Consider the following 16,621-nt stretch of genomic DNA (forward strand, 5'->3'; position numbering starts at 1 on the left):
CACAAGAGCAATGTTCTAACCACTAGGCCACCCTTCTCCTTCAATGTGCGTTAAATGCAATGAGCTCGTCTGACACGATTGTCTGTTGGAGCAGACGCAAAATCGGATTCGTTGAGTTTTGGCCTTCAACTACACCAGAACTGCTCAGCGTAGGCCGTCGAGCTTTAATCTACCGATTTCAGCAAAACTTCTGAAATCATTCTCTAGAATGTAGAATAATAAGGCAATAACCATTTCTGATGGGACCTACAGAACCCTGTTAATCATCTTTGAAGTCTTAAAGGTGAAGAAGTATCTTTGGATTTACTACAGCTTTGCTGCAACTCACTGTAGAGATGGCGTTGATCATGCCGTTGGTGATCTGATCCTGTCGCATGTGTTTGACCACATCAAACTGAGCTGCTCGCTGCTTGGGGATGATCTGGTCAGCAATCTTCTTCAGTTCGGCATTAAACTTCTTAAACAGATCCTCAAAGAGCAGAGACAGCAGCTGGAAGGAGGAGGACAGTCATCTTAATTGGCATTAGTATCTATGAGCAGCTTCCAAAAACTCTATCTGCGTTACAATCAGAGAGGAGCGTCGTTCTATAAGATCAGCATCTACGCTGCTGTCAGATTTAATAACCAGGTGTGCTGGCTGAGAAATAACCCTGACCTGGCCTTCGTCCCAAGTCCCCGTCTTCCTCCGCCAGGCCTGCAGGAGGCAGCGTCTCACCACCCCCACCCCCCACACACACCTACCCCACTACATCCTTTGCATTAGCATACATCAAAACAAACAGGCTGCTTGAAATTAATAAAGAAATTAAGCTTTCATTGCGCAGCCGGGCCAATTAGTTGAATGTCAGGGAACCATAATTGGAGAGCGAGGAGATTGCTGGTGCCGTCGATGTGTAAGCCTCCTTTTGAAAGAGGGCTCTGCTCCCCCCTCCCTCCAATCTCTGCTCCATACACAGAGCAGGTTGGGGTGGGGGGGAATTAAAGACCTAAAGACAGCAGTAATTACATTATCAGAGCCCAGGCCGCGGATTAACTCAATCGCTCGAGTCAAGGCAGCGGCTCTATTGTCAAGGTGTTGAAAAATCCCCGTGCTTCTACAGCGTTGGGATTTTGGTGCCGCTGCATATCTCCCTCCTGACAAAGCCGGGCAGAGAAAAAAGGGGAGGGGGAACAAAAACAAAACAAGGGAAAGAACGGAGCTGAGGAAAGGTAATGAGAGGCTTATTAAATGGAAGGTGGCAGAAACAATGAGGCAGGTGAAAGATCAGAGCTGGTGCGGCCCTGTGATCCATTCACACCGCAGCACATTCACACACCAATTATTGGCGTGAATGTTTTGTTTTCCAAGAAATCAAAAGGAATAAACACCTTTCAGTTAACAAACCAGTAAACAGCAAGGTCAACAGGGAGCCTTTATGGTCCCAACAAAGCTGGAGAACCTTCTGGAGCTGACGGTTTTGTCTCTTCACATAAAACCAGCGACCCGACTCAGATTGAACTGAAGTGTGAATGAAACCTCCTGCTGAACAGGTTCCACTGTGAGCTTCACCTGACCAGCCAACTCCAGACGCTTGTTCCCATAATAATCTCTGTCGTCCACTTTGTTGTCGCCTTGAGCCAGGATCACTCTCCGGACCATCACAGCCAGGTAAATACACTTGGCCCGAAAGTTAAATTCTTTCACCTGAAGACAAGATGTGTAAAGACTAAGTGATGATGCAATAATCTGAGCAGGTTGCTTATAATAATCAGTGTTTTTTTTTTCTCTATACACACAGGAACATGAGTGAGGATGAGAGAGGCCAGCAGTTCTCTGGCCTCCTCCATCTTGGTTTTTTTAGGACCCCCCCACATGCGCTGCCGTCTGACTTTATTCCCAAGAAATTTTAGAGCCTGAAACACAAAGAAGAGGCAGAGGAGATTAGTGTGAGACAAACTGCTGCAAAAAAAAAGCAATCATCTCTGATGATGATGATTTTACATCAGATTTTATATAATCAAGAAAATAGCGGACAGCCCTGAACATCCTCTTCATCAGACGGTTGTATAAAATAGAGTCTTAAGTCAGAGGCTCCTCCAGACGCACAGACAGCTACAGCACATCCTGCTGCTTACAGCCATCAACATCGTAAACATCTGGTTGAAATAACACCAACAACACCGGTTACACTGATTAATCTCCCTCTATGATTAATGAAGTTTTCCTTTTAATTTGAATTGAATGCAAACCCACATCTCCTGTACAAAATAAACACCAACTTTTTTCTTTTATCTTGAAAACCTGATGTTTCATCTTTGCCTTTCCAGGGATGATTCAAATGAACATTTCAAGCCTATTTTGGAGGGATTTGCAAAGTGGATTTGAATGCACCTATGATGTTCACAGCTCACTTTGTGTCATCTGGGTTTTTATTTGTATAGGTACAGAGTGTGGCTGTGATCCGCTGCTTCTCTCCTGCAGAGAGTCCCTGAGGGAGCAGTAAAACTGCCACCAACTACCTTTCTATAGAAAGTATTCCTAGTGCACCCAGTGCATCATCTTGGACACGGCCACCAACTGAGGCAAAGCTTCCATTAACCAGATGCATATTTCTTCAGGGATTGTTTGCCCTGTATACAACAAACTTCTAGTTTAATGCTTTTCTGCATGTTGTTATTTTGTTACCGGAAGGAACCACCACTGCTAATATCCCTTTGTTCCTCCATAATTCATTGTGGATTTCTCTTTCTCATAGAAAGTGCCCCTAATTTACTCAGTAAGTCTGTCCTTTTAACGCCTGCTTAAAAGGCATTTTGCTCAAGATGAAAATGAATGACTAAATGTAACTGAATGGGGACCATTTCTATCAGGATCTGAACTAAACCCTATGATTCAGCTGCATTAACATCCACCAGACTGATTTATATGTGCAAACTTTCAGTCTAAACTGTGCATTAGTTCAAACAGGTTTCCTTTGCAACTTAAGATTTTTAATCTTAACTTTCTGCCCAATGCACTCATAAAATTATTTTTTATCCCAATGCAGATTTTTTTAGTCATTTACATTATAGAAAACTTTATGCATTGAATGTGTGCTATTAATAGTTTTATAAAGTGTTGTCATGCTAGACCCGACAAATAAACACAGGTCTAATATTGATCCAATTAGGAGTTTTTCCCCAGTTTAGTGGTCTTGGTTTGGTCCAAAATGAAGGAAAAAAAAAAGTATGTTGTTATTGTATTTTATCTTATGAAGCTCAATAATAGATAAATGAACAGTACGCAAATAAAAAAAAAGATTGTTTTGAACTTTATTTTTTTTACCAAGGGTCTACCGGAGTCAACGCATCAACTTATCTTAGTTACTATTGGTTGTTTTGGTTACTCTACATAAAGAGTAACCAAACCTAACGGCCCTCAAATCAGTATAAAATTGAAACAATAAGTGGCTTGACTATAGATTGATGCTTTAAATAAAATACTATTTTTCAGAATCTGGTATATATAAAAAAAAAAAAAAAACAGATTACAGTCACATTTGGTTTAGGCAGATTACCCATAATCTGATAACGCTGTTCCTTAAGCCTTATCTGCCTTTAATTATATAGATTTAGGTCTCATTGTGCACAATACAAAGAGCCAATGAATACCCTGAAAAGACATGACAGAGGCTGGCAGGCAGAGAAACGCGACGGCTGAGGAGAATGGGTTGCTAGGATCCAAACATGCCCTCATCAATGCATCAGAGGAACCTCTAACAACATAATCTTTATGAAAAACAAATTGGTCGACTGCATTCATCTGTAGATGTTAAAGAAAACATGTAAAGGGGGGGTTCAAAGGATGCAAGAAGTGTTACTTAAGCAAGTGGAAAGAAGTCATCATCAATTATAAAACATGAATCTTCTATAAAGAGAAAGCAGGTGTTTTGGATCTTCAGAAAACGCCAATAAGAGCAAATAAAAGCTGCTGAGTAATTAAATAAGTCAAAATGGCTGTTTGATTAACTTCAAGCTGAATCACACACCAACAAGTTAACCTCTTGTTTTTGTTTTGAACCATTTGCAACAGAATGAATCACAGAAACAGGGTCATTGTGATGTTTGAGCAATAGAAGTGATCGGTTATAGAGAGGCAGATGATCTAACTTTATGAGGACCAGCATAAATCCACAGCTGGTCCGCAACATAAATCCTAATCAGATATAGAGCCGTTCTGTGGTTTAAATTGTATTTTGTGGTGTAATGGAATTACCTGAGTCTGTGTGAAAATCTGAGCTTTCTGACATTCCTCCAGACTGGGAGCGAAGCTAGCCATGACATGCTCCTCCGTGCCGATCATCTGAACTATCTCCTGGTCACTCTCTACACCCATACCCTGCAGGGAACACATGCAAACAAGACTTTATCATTTTAAATATTTTTTGGTTATGCCTTTTAGGACAACACAAGGAAAAAAAAATTTTTTGTTTGAATAATAGTTTAAATAGAAGGAGCCAAAAGAAAAAGATTTGCAGAGTTGTACTGTAGAGGAAAAGTGGGAGTCAGAGGGTTGTGTGACATTTGCTTATGGAAATGTGAGGCTGTGGGAACTGATCCACGGTGGACGTGAGATGGAGAGGCTGAGGAAAGAGTCGCACAGGTTAAACGAGCGCTCGGTAAATATGACAAGACTGTGGATCCAGACACTTGACTCCTATAAAGGTAACATGTTAGAGGAGGTTTTATTTTCTCCCCCAAAGGCGTCTGGAGATCATTACACCAGCTGTCCTATTGACATTTCCACTGTCAACATGAAGCTGAGTGTTTAACTACAGACTAATAACTCCACAGGCTCATATGAAGTTGAAAAACAACATGTATGGAATATTAATCCAAGTGGAAACTACAGGGAGGACAGAATCTTACTTTGGGCATTTAAGGATTTATTCAACTAGGTCGCAGCACCCCCTACTGGCAAAGCAAGGTCATTAAAATCCTCCTTTTTACCTTGAATATTATGGCGATAGGAGCGTCTTCAGACAGCGTGTTGTGTTTCAGGTAGAAGCAGCCTTTCTTTACGACGATGTTGGTTCTGCTCTTCTTTTCATGAGTGGAGCTGAAACGTAAAAAAACTCAACTTTAAAAGCTCCATCTTTTAAGTAACCTGAACAATTACAATTCCCATCTTATAAACCCATTTTCCTTAAAAGGAATGTCAGTTTATTACAAAACCAAGCGGTGAAGACACAAATGAGGAAAAAACTGATTTAAGATTAACGCTAATTGCCTCTAAACAAATAAAAACTGCTATAAATTAAAACAACACCCCAGATAAAATATTTAAATTTATCTTCTTCCCTTCATATTTACAACTTAATCATAAACATCCCAGAATAAAAGTAAAAAAAACATCTGTTCTATCCAAATAAAAGAAACACATAATTCCCTTTTAAAAAAAGGTGATTCCATTTATTAAAATAAATTTTATTTCCCAAACTCTCCAGGCTTTACATCAAAATATAATCGTCTCTAAACCTAATAACACCCATAAAGCTTTTACATACTCTCACACTAATGTCATCACCTTAAAAGCATAATTAACAAAAATGAACAGCTGATTTATAACTTTTTGAATCAAATTACTGAAAATAAAATGAACCTTTCAATGACATTCCATATTATAGAGACGTATTTGTAGTTTTATCAGAAGTAATGTTTTGAGTTTTGTTCATAAGATGGCAGAGCTGTGGTTTTTACCTGGTGACAGAGGCTCCAACTGTTCCCTTCCTGTCCTGGTCCACAATGATCCTATTCTTGGACAGCTGCTCCTGAATCAGAATGACCTTCTCCTGACCTTTGACGATGAAATAACCGCCTGTGAAGCAAAGGGAGACAGTCGGCAGTCAGTTCAGCTCAGGCCGGTTTCTGACGCCACAGCCACGCCGACACAGTACCTGGATCTAAAGGACACTCGTTGAGCTTGGAGAACTCCATGGGAGTCTTTCCTGTAAGAACGCAGTTGGAGCTTCGCAGCATGATTGGCATCCTGACGAGAGAACTCAACAAGTCAATGATCATATATTAATATGCTGAATGCTTTAGAGGAAAGGAAGCACAAACCTTCCAATTGGCAGAGCATTGCGGATGATCCTCTGGCTGCCACGAGTGTACTCGATGTCGACAGTGATCGGGGCAGAGTAGGTCATGTCTCTGAGGCGACACTGACCAAACACACATATGTCTTAAGTTAATGGAAAAAAAAGAAAGATTTCCAACCATATCCATAACATTTGAGCACATTTAAAACATTTGTTGTTTTATTTTTTTATCCTTAAAGGTGTAGTGGAGGATGCTCTTTTTCCAGGTGGATCATCAAAATAAGTTGTCCTCCTAATTGTCAATCATTCTGGTGATATGTTTATGTAAGGCTGTCCTTAGGGTCATCCCCATTTTCACTGACATAGCGGAAAAAACAAAACAGATCTTCTTTTGGAAACTAATCTTGTATGAGCAATGCAAATAGCAACTTTTAAACAGAGCGTGCATGAGGAGAAATGGGCTGGTGCATGCTCCAGTATGCATTTCCTCTGGGGAGCAGGTACAGGGTTCTGCATGTGAATTTTTTTTTTTTTTTTTTTTTATTCACATACTACACCTTGAAATATAATAAATGCAAACTTCTGCAGCTAACTATAAGGTTTGGTCTCTTGGATTCACATGAACCACACTGATTTAGAGTCCAGAGAGATGAGATGTTAGTGCTACAAGTAGCTAAATAACATGATGAGGGTAGAAGTATTTGATTAAAATGTTTCATGACACAGTTGAGTTCAGATTTAGCAGTGTAATAAAAAGCAACATAAATGCCTTTTCTTTGTATACAGGAAGATCAAGGTCAGCTATTCTTTAAAAATGTACACCCAGGATGTAAATCGTACAGATTCTATTTCAGTTATTCATCTGATTGTTCATGTGTCCTGGATAGATGGGTGGGTCTGGTTGCCAGGTTGTGTCCGGTCAGATTGGATAAACAAAAAAAGGGAGAGTTATATACTCCTCCTGTCGCCTAACTAATTACTATAGCAATTGGGCACAACAGATAATTTCTACTTCACCAAATTAGATTATTAAAACCCTGAGAACATCTAAAAAAAAAAGTAGGTGTCCATTTATCTAAAGAATCTATGGCATCTAAAGAATCTATGGCAAAAAATAAAGAAATCTAATGTATCAATAAGTCTGACAAAAATTTAAAGGTATAGTTAAAGATGTTCTTTTTCCAGGTGGGTCATCAAAATAAGTGGTCCTCCTAATTGTCAATCATTCTGGTGATATGCTTACATAAGGCCATCCTCACACGCATCAATTAGGCGTTCCGTCTCGGTAGTGGTACAGGGTTGTGCATGTGCATTTTTTATTTTTTTTTTTAAAGAAGAGAGGCTGGGTCTTTTAAAAAATTTATGAAAATCCTCCACTATACCTTTAAGTTCTGATCAGGCAACTGACAGACTAAAGGATGTGACCTTGACCCGGCAAAGTTAAAAGATACTTTTGTTTTTTAATAGAGATTTCGAAAGTCTGGATAATCGACGCCAATAATCAGATGTTGGCAGTAGAAAGTTATTAGGTTTCTGAACCTTGCTGGTCCCAAAGATGCTTGACTAAACTGTTTATCAGTTGATCAAAGTGAAGCCTATTATCTCTAGGAAGTATTATGAGACATAATCAACCTGATTACTCTAATCTGGTGGTCAGTGCTCCCTTCCTGTCCGGCTACACAGACGCTCTGCACGTCCTTTCTAGCCGTCTGTCCAATTTCTTCAAGGTTCTTTTGTAGCTTTTAAAACTCTTTGCTCCTTCATCATCTAACACCTATCCACTTGTAACAATTCACAGCTGTTCTCCGGGGACATCTTTTGATAGATACAGAGGAGGGACAACACACCAGAGCTGTGGTTTTGGAGATGCTCTGACCCAGACGTCTAGTGAATAAAATTTGGGCACTTGCCCTGCAGTCGGAGGGTTGGCGGTTTGAGCCATGTCTCTGGCTTTCAGTGTTGTTGTCCTTGGGCAAGACATTTCACATGCATTACCTACTGATGGCGGTCAGAGGGCCCGATGGCGCCAGCGTATGGCAGCCTCACTTCTGACAGTGAGCCCCAGGGCAGCTGTGGCTACAATGCAGCTTGCCACCTTCACTGTGAGATTGTGTGCATGAACGACTGAATATAGTGTAAAGAGCTTTGGTCAAGTCTCCTGACTTGGAAAAAAGTGCTATATAACTTTCCAGTTCTCCTACTTTTATCACATGCACTTTGAGGGCCAGTTATACCTCTTCATCTCACCTGCTAGTGGTCATATTGTTGTGCCTGATCAGTATATTTCAATAAATTAAACATATTCTTTGATTTATTACAATAACTAATTTTTTAAGGTTTATTGAAAGGTGCCAACTTTCCAACAGCAAACATTAGTCTGATACTTTATAAAACTTTAATTATCCCTGTCTATTAGCCAATAATCAGTGAATCATTATCCTGACCTCATGAGGTGAAACTGGTCTGGTTACGTTGAAGCTCTCCTCCACATCAGGCATGCCGACGTAAATGTTCAGATACCTGGGCAGAAATGATTACTATTAAGATCTCAGCTCTAAAACTTAAAGAAAATGCATTAGAATAAAGAATGGCTGTAAACAGACTGGGCTTACTTCAGGTACCACATTGGATCAGCATCGCTGGTTATTTTCTCATTGGCTTTCATGATTTTCTTAATCTAGAAAACAAACAGGGTATAAATTAAACTCAGAGAAGTTCAGGCAGGTGTATTGGAAATAGGAATGCAGAATAAATTAATAAATTCAAATAACATTTTATTTAAACAGAAAAATAAAATAATTAATAAGGATTTAGGGATCCATTTTACCTCAACATTGATGAAATAGTTAAATGAATCAATGTGCTGCTTCACCAATCCTTTCACCTGCAGAAACATAAGACAAGCGACAACAATAAGAGGAAACAAAATCTGATCTAACATGTTACATATATAGCAAAGTATTAGTCATTTACAACTAATGAATGCAGAAAAATGACTCTAAATAGGATGAAATATTCAGCTTGTTTAAAAGAGAAAGCCTAAGGAATAGTTTTGGTAGGGATTTACCTTCAGGAAGGCTGGTAACAATTTCCATTTTTCCTGTCAGAAAAAAAGAAACTATTGTTCAGTGATTTATTCAAATGTATCAAGCAGTTTTAGCTTTCATTGTTGTTAAATGTAGACCAATTGTTGTTTTTGTCCACCAGCATATGACACTATCCTGAGCTCGTGGTGCAGAGCACATCTGTCCCACTGTCCTCAAACTCACCGCCACAGTGTTGACAGGAGCCGCGAGCTCCTGAGGAGTCAGGCCTCCAAACTCTCCTCCCAGCACCTCCATTAGAAAAGCTGCTCCTCACCAGTAAACACATACAACTATGCAACAAAAAAAGTGTCTGAGGAGGATCAAATCATCGGAAGTCTTGCGAACATGCGTCCCGGTTGTGTTACTTTTTATAACTTCCCCCGAGAGGTTCACGGAACGAAGTAAAAGGTTCCGCTTCCAAAAATAGTATTATATATGAGAAACTTTAACCGATTAAACAACAAATGTTGACATATGCATAGATAAAAACAAACAAATCGTAGTTTGCAGAAGAGTTTTGGAGAAGTTTAGACAAACTTATAAGGACCAAAAACAGATATGAATTTACCATCCACTACAATTTGACAAAAAAGTCTTGACAATGAGAAAATAAACAAAAATTAACATAAAATTAATTTAAAAAACAAAATAATAACTTTTATATTTTTGGTAATTCACATTACAACAACTTTTCCTCTATAGATCATAATACTCATTATCAAAGAGCAATCCTTAAAAATACTGAATAATAATGATAAAATACTATATAAATATATAATATATGTGATAATCTTATAATATATTAATATTAAACTTTTTGTTTATAATATCAGTATTATTTGCAAAATATATAACTTTACATATCTCAGATCCAGTTTGAGATCAGTTTAAAAAGTATAAATATCTGTAATCTAATGTAAAAGTAATTTTAGAATTTGTTTTGGACTTTTAAGAGGTTGTGAAATGTAACAGATTGATGTTATATTATCTCTGGCTCGTCTCTCATGTGATTAAAATGAGATCTAAGGCGCCTCCTTTTCATTCTGACAGCAGCTGTCTGAACTGTGGTCTGATCCAAGATGGCCGCCCTCTAGGCACGTCAGCCTCTCTGCAGACACACAGCATCCAATGAGGCATGTAATTATATAATGTCTATGGGTCTCAATATTGTAGGTTTTCGCCATGTTGGAGTACCGCCTCCCAGTTTAAAAATAACAGACAGGAAACAAAGTAGTTTGCCTGCTGGCATAACAAAATAATTAAAAAAGATTATACAATAAATAATATTCATCTTTAATTAATCCATATTATGAAGACGAAAACACACAAAATGAATAAAAATGCACTTGCTACATTTATTGTTTTTTACTTAATGGAGAAAAAGACAATTTTCTAAACACAGAATTCTGTCTGTGGAGTGTGTAGCTTTGAAATCACCATTGCTTTGGCAACCTTTTTTAATCTGCAACTGCATTGCACTGCAGAAGTGGCCTCTTCCTGCACGTTTTTCACATACCTATTGCCAGAAAGTAGAAGTACATCAAATTTCATATGTGTTTTCTGATTTTGAGGGTTTAATGAAACATAGATTTCTGCAGCACACCTCTGTTGAAGAGCGCTGTTAAAACAATAAAGGGTGATCCAATCTTATTAATGCTGTCACACAGTGTGCAACAACTGTGTTTTCTATTAGAAACATAAAACAAAAAGACAGATGAGAAAAGAGAAAATTAAAACATGCAGCTAAAAAAACAGACATGTTCAAAAATTGGCGGCTTGTAAGTCAAACCAGTTATTTTGTGGCAGTTTAAGAAAAGAAACTGTTTAATTTCCATACAGTAAATATAACCTTAGATAAATGATCTACAGCAGACATGTAACGTCAGATAACAAATATGCAAAACATCTAAGGTCAGTTAGTAGTTGGATGAGTTCAGACCTTCACCTTATTGCAGATCTAGTAAAGCATAAAGCATATTATACCTAAAGAAAAAACAAGAGCCTTTCCACTTTCATTACTAACAGCTTGAGTGTACTTATCAGAAAAAAAAATTAAGGAAGGAATCAGTTAATACAGCTCCACCTACACTTTGCTTACACTTAATTCAAAGCAGGTTGGATTAAGGTGGAATCAGTTTTCAGGACAATCTAGCATGTTTTAAAAGTTTTCTTTAAAAAGGTGTTTAGAGCTCCTTCCACATTTACAGTAATCACCTATAAAGGTGGAAGAAATGTTTTTTTTGAAAATCTTCTTTTATTGTTTAGTTTTGCAATGCTGCCTTTCATTTAATGCATTTTATCACTGTGAAAAAAAATGCACGTTTTAGAAAGAAGTATTGTCCTATATTAAAAAAAATAGTAAAAAGCAATCATCAAAAATAAATGCAATGGAAGCAGTTAAATATTTACTCTACCTCTACATTTAGAAGAATGTCTGAGAAATTAGTAGTCATTCATTACGTCTGTATATATAAGCAGGTTAACACTGATCTGCACCTTTTTAAGTCCAGATTAAAGACTTGTTTTTTTAAGCTGGCTTTTAATACTTAGGACACATTGTTTTATGCTTATGATTTTATTAATAGTTTTTTTTTTTGCATTGTTTTTATCTTTCTGTGACGCACTTTGATCTTCCTGGTGTTGTTGTAAAGTGCTATATAAATAAGCTTTGATTCTAATTTAAACTGAACACCATACACAACAGGGAGCCATTGTGACATTTCACAAGGCATGTCATCTCACTTCAAGCGTCTGGTGCACAATAACAAAAATACAAACAGAATGAAATTGAAATGAACAAGCTTTAAACTGTCTAATAAATCAGAAAGAAAAAATATTGCTTCTCTTCTACTATGATGTGAATTTAAATGTAACCAAAAGAAGTTGACTCATTTATATTAACATGATCCTTTTGCTGCAGCCAGGTTTCTGTAAGTCAAAATAAATCAATCTTGTTTCAAATCAAGTCATTAATTAACAGTCTTTGAGGAGAGAGATTTTATGTTCATTAAACCATGTTTTATTCTTTTCAACACTTTTACTTCTATAAGAATGAAAATTTTGGGGTTATTACAAAATCTGGGATTACTTTTATTCATAGCAATGATTAACATAAGGATCTCACAGATACACATTACACCTTTTCAAATACATCTTACTTTGCTAATAAAACCATTAGAAATATTTTATTAAAAGCTTTAGATACATGGTTGGATCAGTACAGATTATGATTCTCCTGATGGATGTAGACTTCACCAACTGGTTTTAGGTAAAATCTCTTTTGGAGTCAGTGTGAGTGCTGCCCCGTGTGTCTGCTGTTGCTGCTGAGCAGTTTGGGGTAGGCAGTCCCCAGACAGCGGCCCTGCCTGATGACCACCAGCTCCATTTGACACTGATCGATGTTGACCAGCACAGTTGTGCTTCGCTCTGTGTTCATAAGGAAGATGATGGTGAAGAGGGCCATTTCGAACTCGGGGCTGGTTCCGATGAAGGCGCTGCCGACGGGCTTCACCACACCGTGCCAGCTGAACTGGAGGTTCAGGACATGGTCGTCCTGATCAGGCTGTAGAAAAAGCATGAATTAACATGTTAGGGCGCATTGACAAGCAAGTCTCCAGAAGCAGTGAACTTACCAAGTCGTGGTCTCTGGCCTTGTAGCCTTTATAGTCCAAGTGGCTGTTTTTCTCCTGCAGGTAGAACTGGACCCAGTTGTGAAACCCGATAATTTCTGTTCCAGATTTGGTTTCACCAACAAAGACGTGTTCAAATCCACAAGAGTCTGGGCTGCAATGATAAAGTGAGAACTTTTCTTAACACTTCCTGAAAAATTTAAATATAAACTACATAAAAAGATACATCTGTTGACATTTCTGGGACCCTCACCCTGTGTTTCTCTGTCGGTGGTACAGATGGAACCAGATCAAGTTGAGTTGACTCTTAAACTGCGTGATGTCCGAGCTGGACTTCCCTTTGCTCACCAGGTACTGATGAGCCCGCTGGGGAGAGGTCATTATTCATTACTGCAAAGTAGACTGTAAACTACCAGACTTCAGAAATGTACCTGTTCTGTAAAAATCTGATTTTTCCCAGTGACAGGACTGGACTCGTTTTGGGAAGATACACCTAAAGGATTCTTAATTAAATTATGGACACTGTACCACGCAACAGTATTGACTGCACCAAACCTTTCAATTTTTTTTTTTTACTTTTAAACCACATATTTCTAAGTATTTATATAACTAAGTTGGAGGATGACTGTGACGTATGAAAATGGAGAGGGTATAGCCCCTCAAAACTGACAGACAAGGCAAGGAGAGCATTGATTGATGTCGGTGGCTGCACCTTCTCCAAAGGCCAGCCATTTTTAAAGATCCGCTTCATTTAGCTCCTGGCCCAGCTTCTCCTGCATATAAGCAAACGTTCATCCACCTCCACCCCTATTCCCTCATTATGAGTCTCACTCATCCTCTGGCTTGGTCCACTGCCAGGGTCCGGGACCCGAGGGAAAACTACTCTAATCCTTTTCTTGGTTACTCATCCAAGTGCATGTTGATTCACAGCATCAAAGCGTTCTGCCAGCGCCAGAGCGCCAAAGACTTATTTCATTTATGTCTTTTTCTTCTTCTGTCTCTTTGAACCCCAGTCGGCCTCGGCAGATGGCCGCTCACATTGAGCCTGGTTCTGCTGGAGGTGTCTTCCCATTAAAAGGGAGTTTTCCTCTCTACTGTTGCTACATGCATGCTCAGTGTGAGAGATTGCAGAGAGTCAATGAGTCCACAATCCACTGGTTTTCCTTAGATAGAAATATTTTGAAGAATATGATTTAATTAAATTTAATATTTTCTAATTGCAGCTTTTCTCAGTGTGAATCTCTCCAGGTTGAATTATACTTCTCCCCTTCTTATCATGTGCAGCTTTGTGTTGATCTACCATGCAAAATCCAAACGGAAGATATTGAAGCTTTAAAGGAAACACATTCAAATGGTTTAACAATTTTTCAAGGCACAGTATTTGAACTTTTCATACAAAAATGAATACAGTATTGAATAAAAAAACACCGTCACCCTTCATTTTCACTGCCGCTAAGCAGCTATGCAGCTGATAGTGAGAGGAAAGGTGTTGAGAAAATCCCTACCCTCTTTTGGTACCAAGATATCAAAAGCTTTATGATCAATGTAATAAACAGCTTCTTAAATCAAGCTGTTAAAATGCTTAGCTATGCTATTAATACTATTGGTACAATATTGTGAATATTTCTGTTTAATTGTTTTCGTTTAAATCTTTCAAGTATCCCATAGAGTGACTGTTTTATAATGGTGTTTGCTATTAGTTATGAAATTGCATTAAATTTAGCTGATTCTACATTTCTGTTTACTGTGTTTCTGCTTTTTACACCATATCATTAATGTGATCAAAACATGGCCATAAATACTACATTTATTTATCTCTACTCCAAAGAGAGATAATCCAAAATCTCCTCAGAGCAAAGAGCTTACAGACTTGGAACAAAATGTCCACATTTTTCCACTGATCCTCTTTAGGGACACCATGGAGGCCAACTTTGCATTCCACAGCTGCACACAGATGTTTCAGCTGTTTGTTATTTTTCACTCTAACACCATGAAGTTTTGTGTTTTGTTCCTGCAGGGACAGGAAGAGACAGCTGCAAACTCCAGCCACAAAACAGCAAAAATGAAAAAGTTTTTTTCCAAGTCTGTGGGGAACTGAAGGCATTGAAAAAACACATTAAAACAAAAATATGTTAAAGGAGTTGTTAAACCCAGCTGGTTTCACACACCTTCATGACCTGTGTCTCTAAAACAGCATCCAGAAAAAGACTGATTTCTGTCTGTTCCTCTGGAGTGACTCGCTCTGTGATACCTGTTGATCGTTCATAGTTGTCCAAGAGTTTCATGAAGCCTGCAGGAACAGAAATCCAGTTGATTAAGAGCAGGATTTCCTGAATGTGTTTGGCTGAGGCAGTGAGAGAGCTCTGAATCACTCACGAGAAAAAGTGGTAGTGTTCCTCATTTTGTTCTCGTTTACGTTGGAGAAAAGAGGCAGTGAGGCGTGATCCATTACAACATGGCTGCCCTGGTTCACAAACCCTGCTCTACTCTGCAGAGGAAACATAAAGAACCTACAGATACTTTGAACAAACAGCAGGCAGGGAAGTGCAGTGTTATTAAGGAGCTCCTCACCTGAACAGAGATGGTGTAGTCTATCCCAGGCGTCATGCGATTCACATCCAGGCTCCAGAGCTCATTGAAGATATTGGATAGCTCCTGGTTTAAAACTGGCCTGTTACAGAAATGCACACAAATCGGACTACTGCTAAAACAAGTGCATGAGGAAAAACATCTTTTCTTTTATCATAAATTACCTTGATGCATTAGCTCCGCTGAGAAGGACTGCCAGAAAGAGGCTTCCACAAAACCTGCATTTCACACAGTTTCTATCAACAGCCTTGGTTTAAAACTGCCTAGTTAGTGCAAAAATGAACTTTAAAGAGAGAAAAAAGTTAGTAATTATACAGACCTTGCAGCCATGATAACAGAAACTCTTCTCTTCTATAGTTCACACTACAGCAGAGCACCCACTAATGTTTGAGAAAGTCCAGCCTCCACCCATTATCCAACCCTCTGCAGGGGTCTGAGAAGAATCCTGATGTGAGCCCTGCTTGTTGAAGGAGAGGGTGGGTGTGATTAACCACCAGGAGGAACCCTGCTAAAGGATAGTTTTTAATCCACTTTCACAGATTAGTTTCCAATATTATGCAAACAAAGCCCTCTGATTATAATGTGAAAAACTTTGTCTAAATGTCAAGAAGATTTAAGAGCAACTAGAACCAAACTCTGCATCACTGATAGATACAGAATGCAAGAAGTTTATAATTAGGATTCTTAGCATCATCTAGCAAATTAATCTCATTCACATCATCCTTAACAGCAAAGAAAAGCACTGGTCACCTCCCACCTTTTTTTTTTCTGTGTGAGGACAGCAAGTTGCATTTATTTGATTCACTAAATGAATAATTTCACCAAATTGTGTCAAACTCCAGCTGCAATATAGCAGATCACTTGGCCCAGAAGAGGACAGTAAGGGAATTTAAAAGGGTCATGGGAATGTCCCTCTCCTCTGTGTGGATCTTTTCTAGGACTGCTGCGGGAAAGGAGGTCTATCATCAGGGATTCCTCACATCTCCATTTAAGCAACCAGAACAACTAAAACTAAAGTTTCCAAATGAAGATTTTAGAATGTTGGACTTAAATGGTTATCCATACATCATATATTCTGCTTATTTTAACTAGTGCAGTGATAAAAACCCCACATATGACTTTCTTTAGAATAAAATAGAATAGAAAATCCCTTTATTGTCCCACAATTGGGAAATTCTGGTGTTTACAGCAGCAAAGCGATAATAGAAAAATTTATTAACATAACATAATAGTGAAGAGTTAAAAGATAAACAATTAA

General features: G+C 38.4%; 2 protein-coding genes across 3 annotated transcripts in view; both read right to left on the reverse strand.

Moving 5' to 3' along the window:
* polr3b (polymerase (RNA) III (DNA directed) polypeptide B) overlaps positions 1-9,500 on the reverse strand; it is a 34,468-nt gene extending 24,968 nt beyond the window's left edge. Inside the window, exons 1-13 of the mRNA XM_015403246.1 lie at positions 9,329-9,500; positions 9,127-9,159; positions 8,887-8,943; positions 8,672-8,736; positions 8,504-8,579; positions 6,082-6,182; positions 5,916-6,007; positions 5,719-5,836; positions 4,969-5,077; positions 4,235-4,357; positions 1,777-1,893; positions 1,550-1,684; positions 329-490 (exon numbers count right to left, since the gene is read on the reverse strand). Coding sequence (XP_015258732.1) covers positions 329-490; positions 1,550-1,684; positions 1,777-1,893; positions 4,235-4,357; positions 4,969-5,077; positions 5,719-5,836; positions 5,916-6,007; positions 6,082-6,182; positions 8,504-8,579; positions 8,672-8,736; positions 8,887-8,943; positions 9,127-9,159; positions 9,329-9,400 — 1,260 coding nt within the window. The 5' untranslated portion in view covers positions 9,401-9,500. The remainder of the gene's footprint in view (positions 1-328; positions 491-1,549; positions 1,685-1,776; positions 1,894-4,234; positions 4,358-4,968; positions 5,078-5,718; positions 5,837-5,915; positions 6,008-6,081; positions 6,183-8,503; positions 8,580-8,671; positions 8,737-8,886; positions 8,944-9,126; positions 9,160-9,328) is intronic.
* Positions 9,501-12,428: 2,928 nt separating this feature from the next.
* LOC107103660 (poly(U)-specific endoribonuclease-C-like) lies at positions 12,429-15,802 on the reverse strand. Of its 2 annotated transcripts, none has more exons than XM_015403459.1 (8): positions 15,683-15,802; positions 15,528-15,581; positions 15,346-15,445; positions 15,151-15,262; positions 14,943-15,064; positions 13,028-13,140; positions 12,778-12,928; positions 12,429-12,707 (listed from the first exon to the last, which is right to left on the reverse strand). In XM_015403459.1, the coding sequence occupies exons 1-8, from the start codon at positions 15,691-15,693 to the stop codon at positions 12,432-12,434; spliced, it is 939 nt and encodes a 312-aa protein (XP_015258945.1). In that variant the 5' UTR covers positions 15,694-15,802; the 3' UTR covers positions 12,429-12,431. The 2 variants fall into 2 exon arrangements, with proteins under 2 accessions (XP_015258945.1, XP_015258937.1); XM_015403451.1 differs by having other exon boundaries at positions 15,528-15,599; positions 15,683-15,741.
* Between the last annotated feature and the right edge of the window lie 819 nt (positions 15,803-16,621).

The sequence above is a fragment of the Cyprinodon variegatus genome, unplaced genomic scaffold (genome assembly GCF_000732505.1).
Source record: "Cyprinodon variegatus isolate N-32 unplaced genomic scaffold, C_variegatus-1.0 Scaffold35, whole genome shotgun sequence".
NCBI lineage: Eukaryota > Metazoa > Chordata > Actinopteri > Cyprinodontiformes > Cyprinodontidae > Cyprinodon > Cyprinodon variegatus.

Coding starts and splice junctions, on each gene's coding strand:
- LOC107103660 (XM_015403451.1), bottom strand. Junction 15,263..15,345: donor ACTACACCATCTCTGTTCAG/GTGAGGAGCTCC, acceptor TTTCCTCTGCAG/AGTAGAGCAGGGTTTGTGAA. Junction 12,708..12,777: donor AGGCCAGAGACCACGACTTG/GTAAGTTCACTG, acceptor CTTTTTCTACAG/CCTGATCAGGACGACCATGT.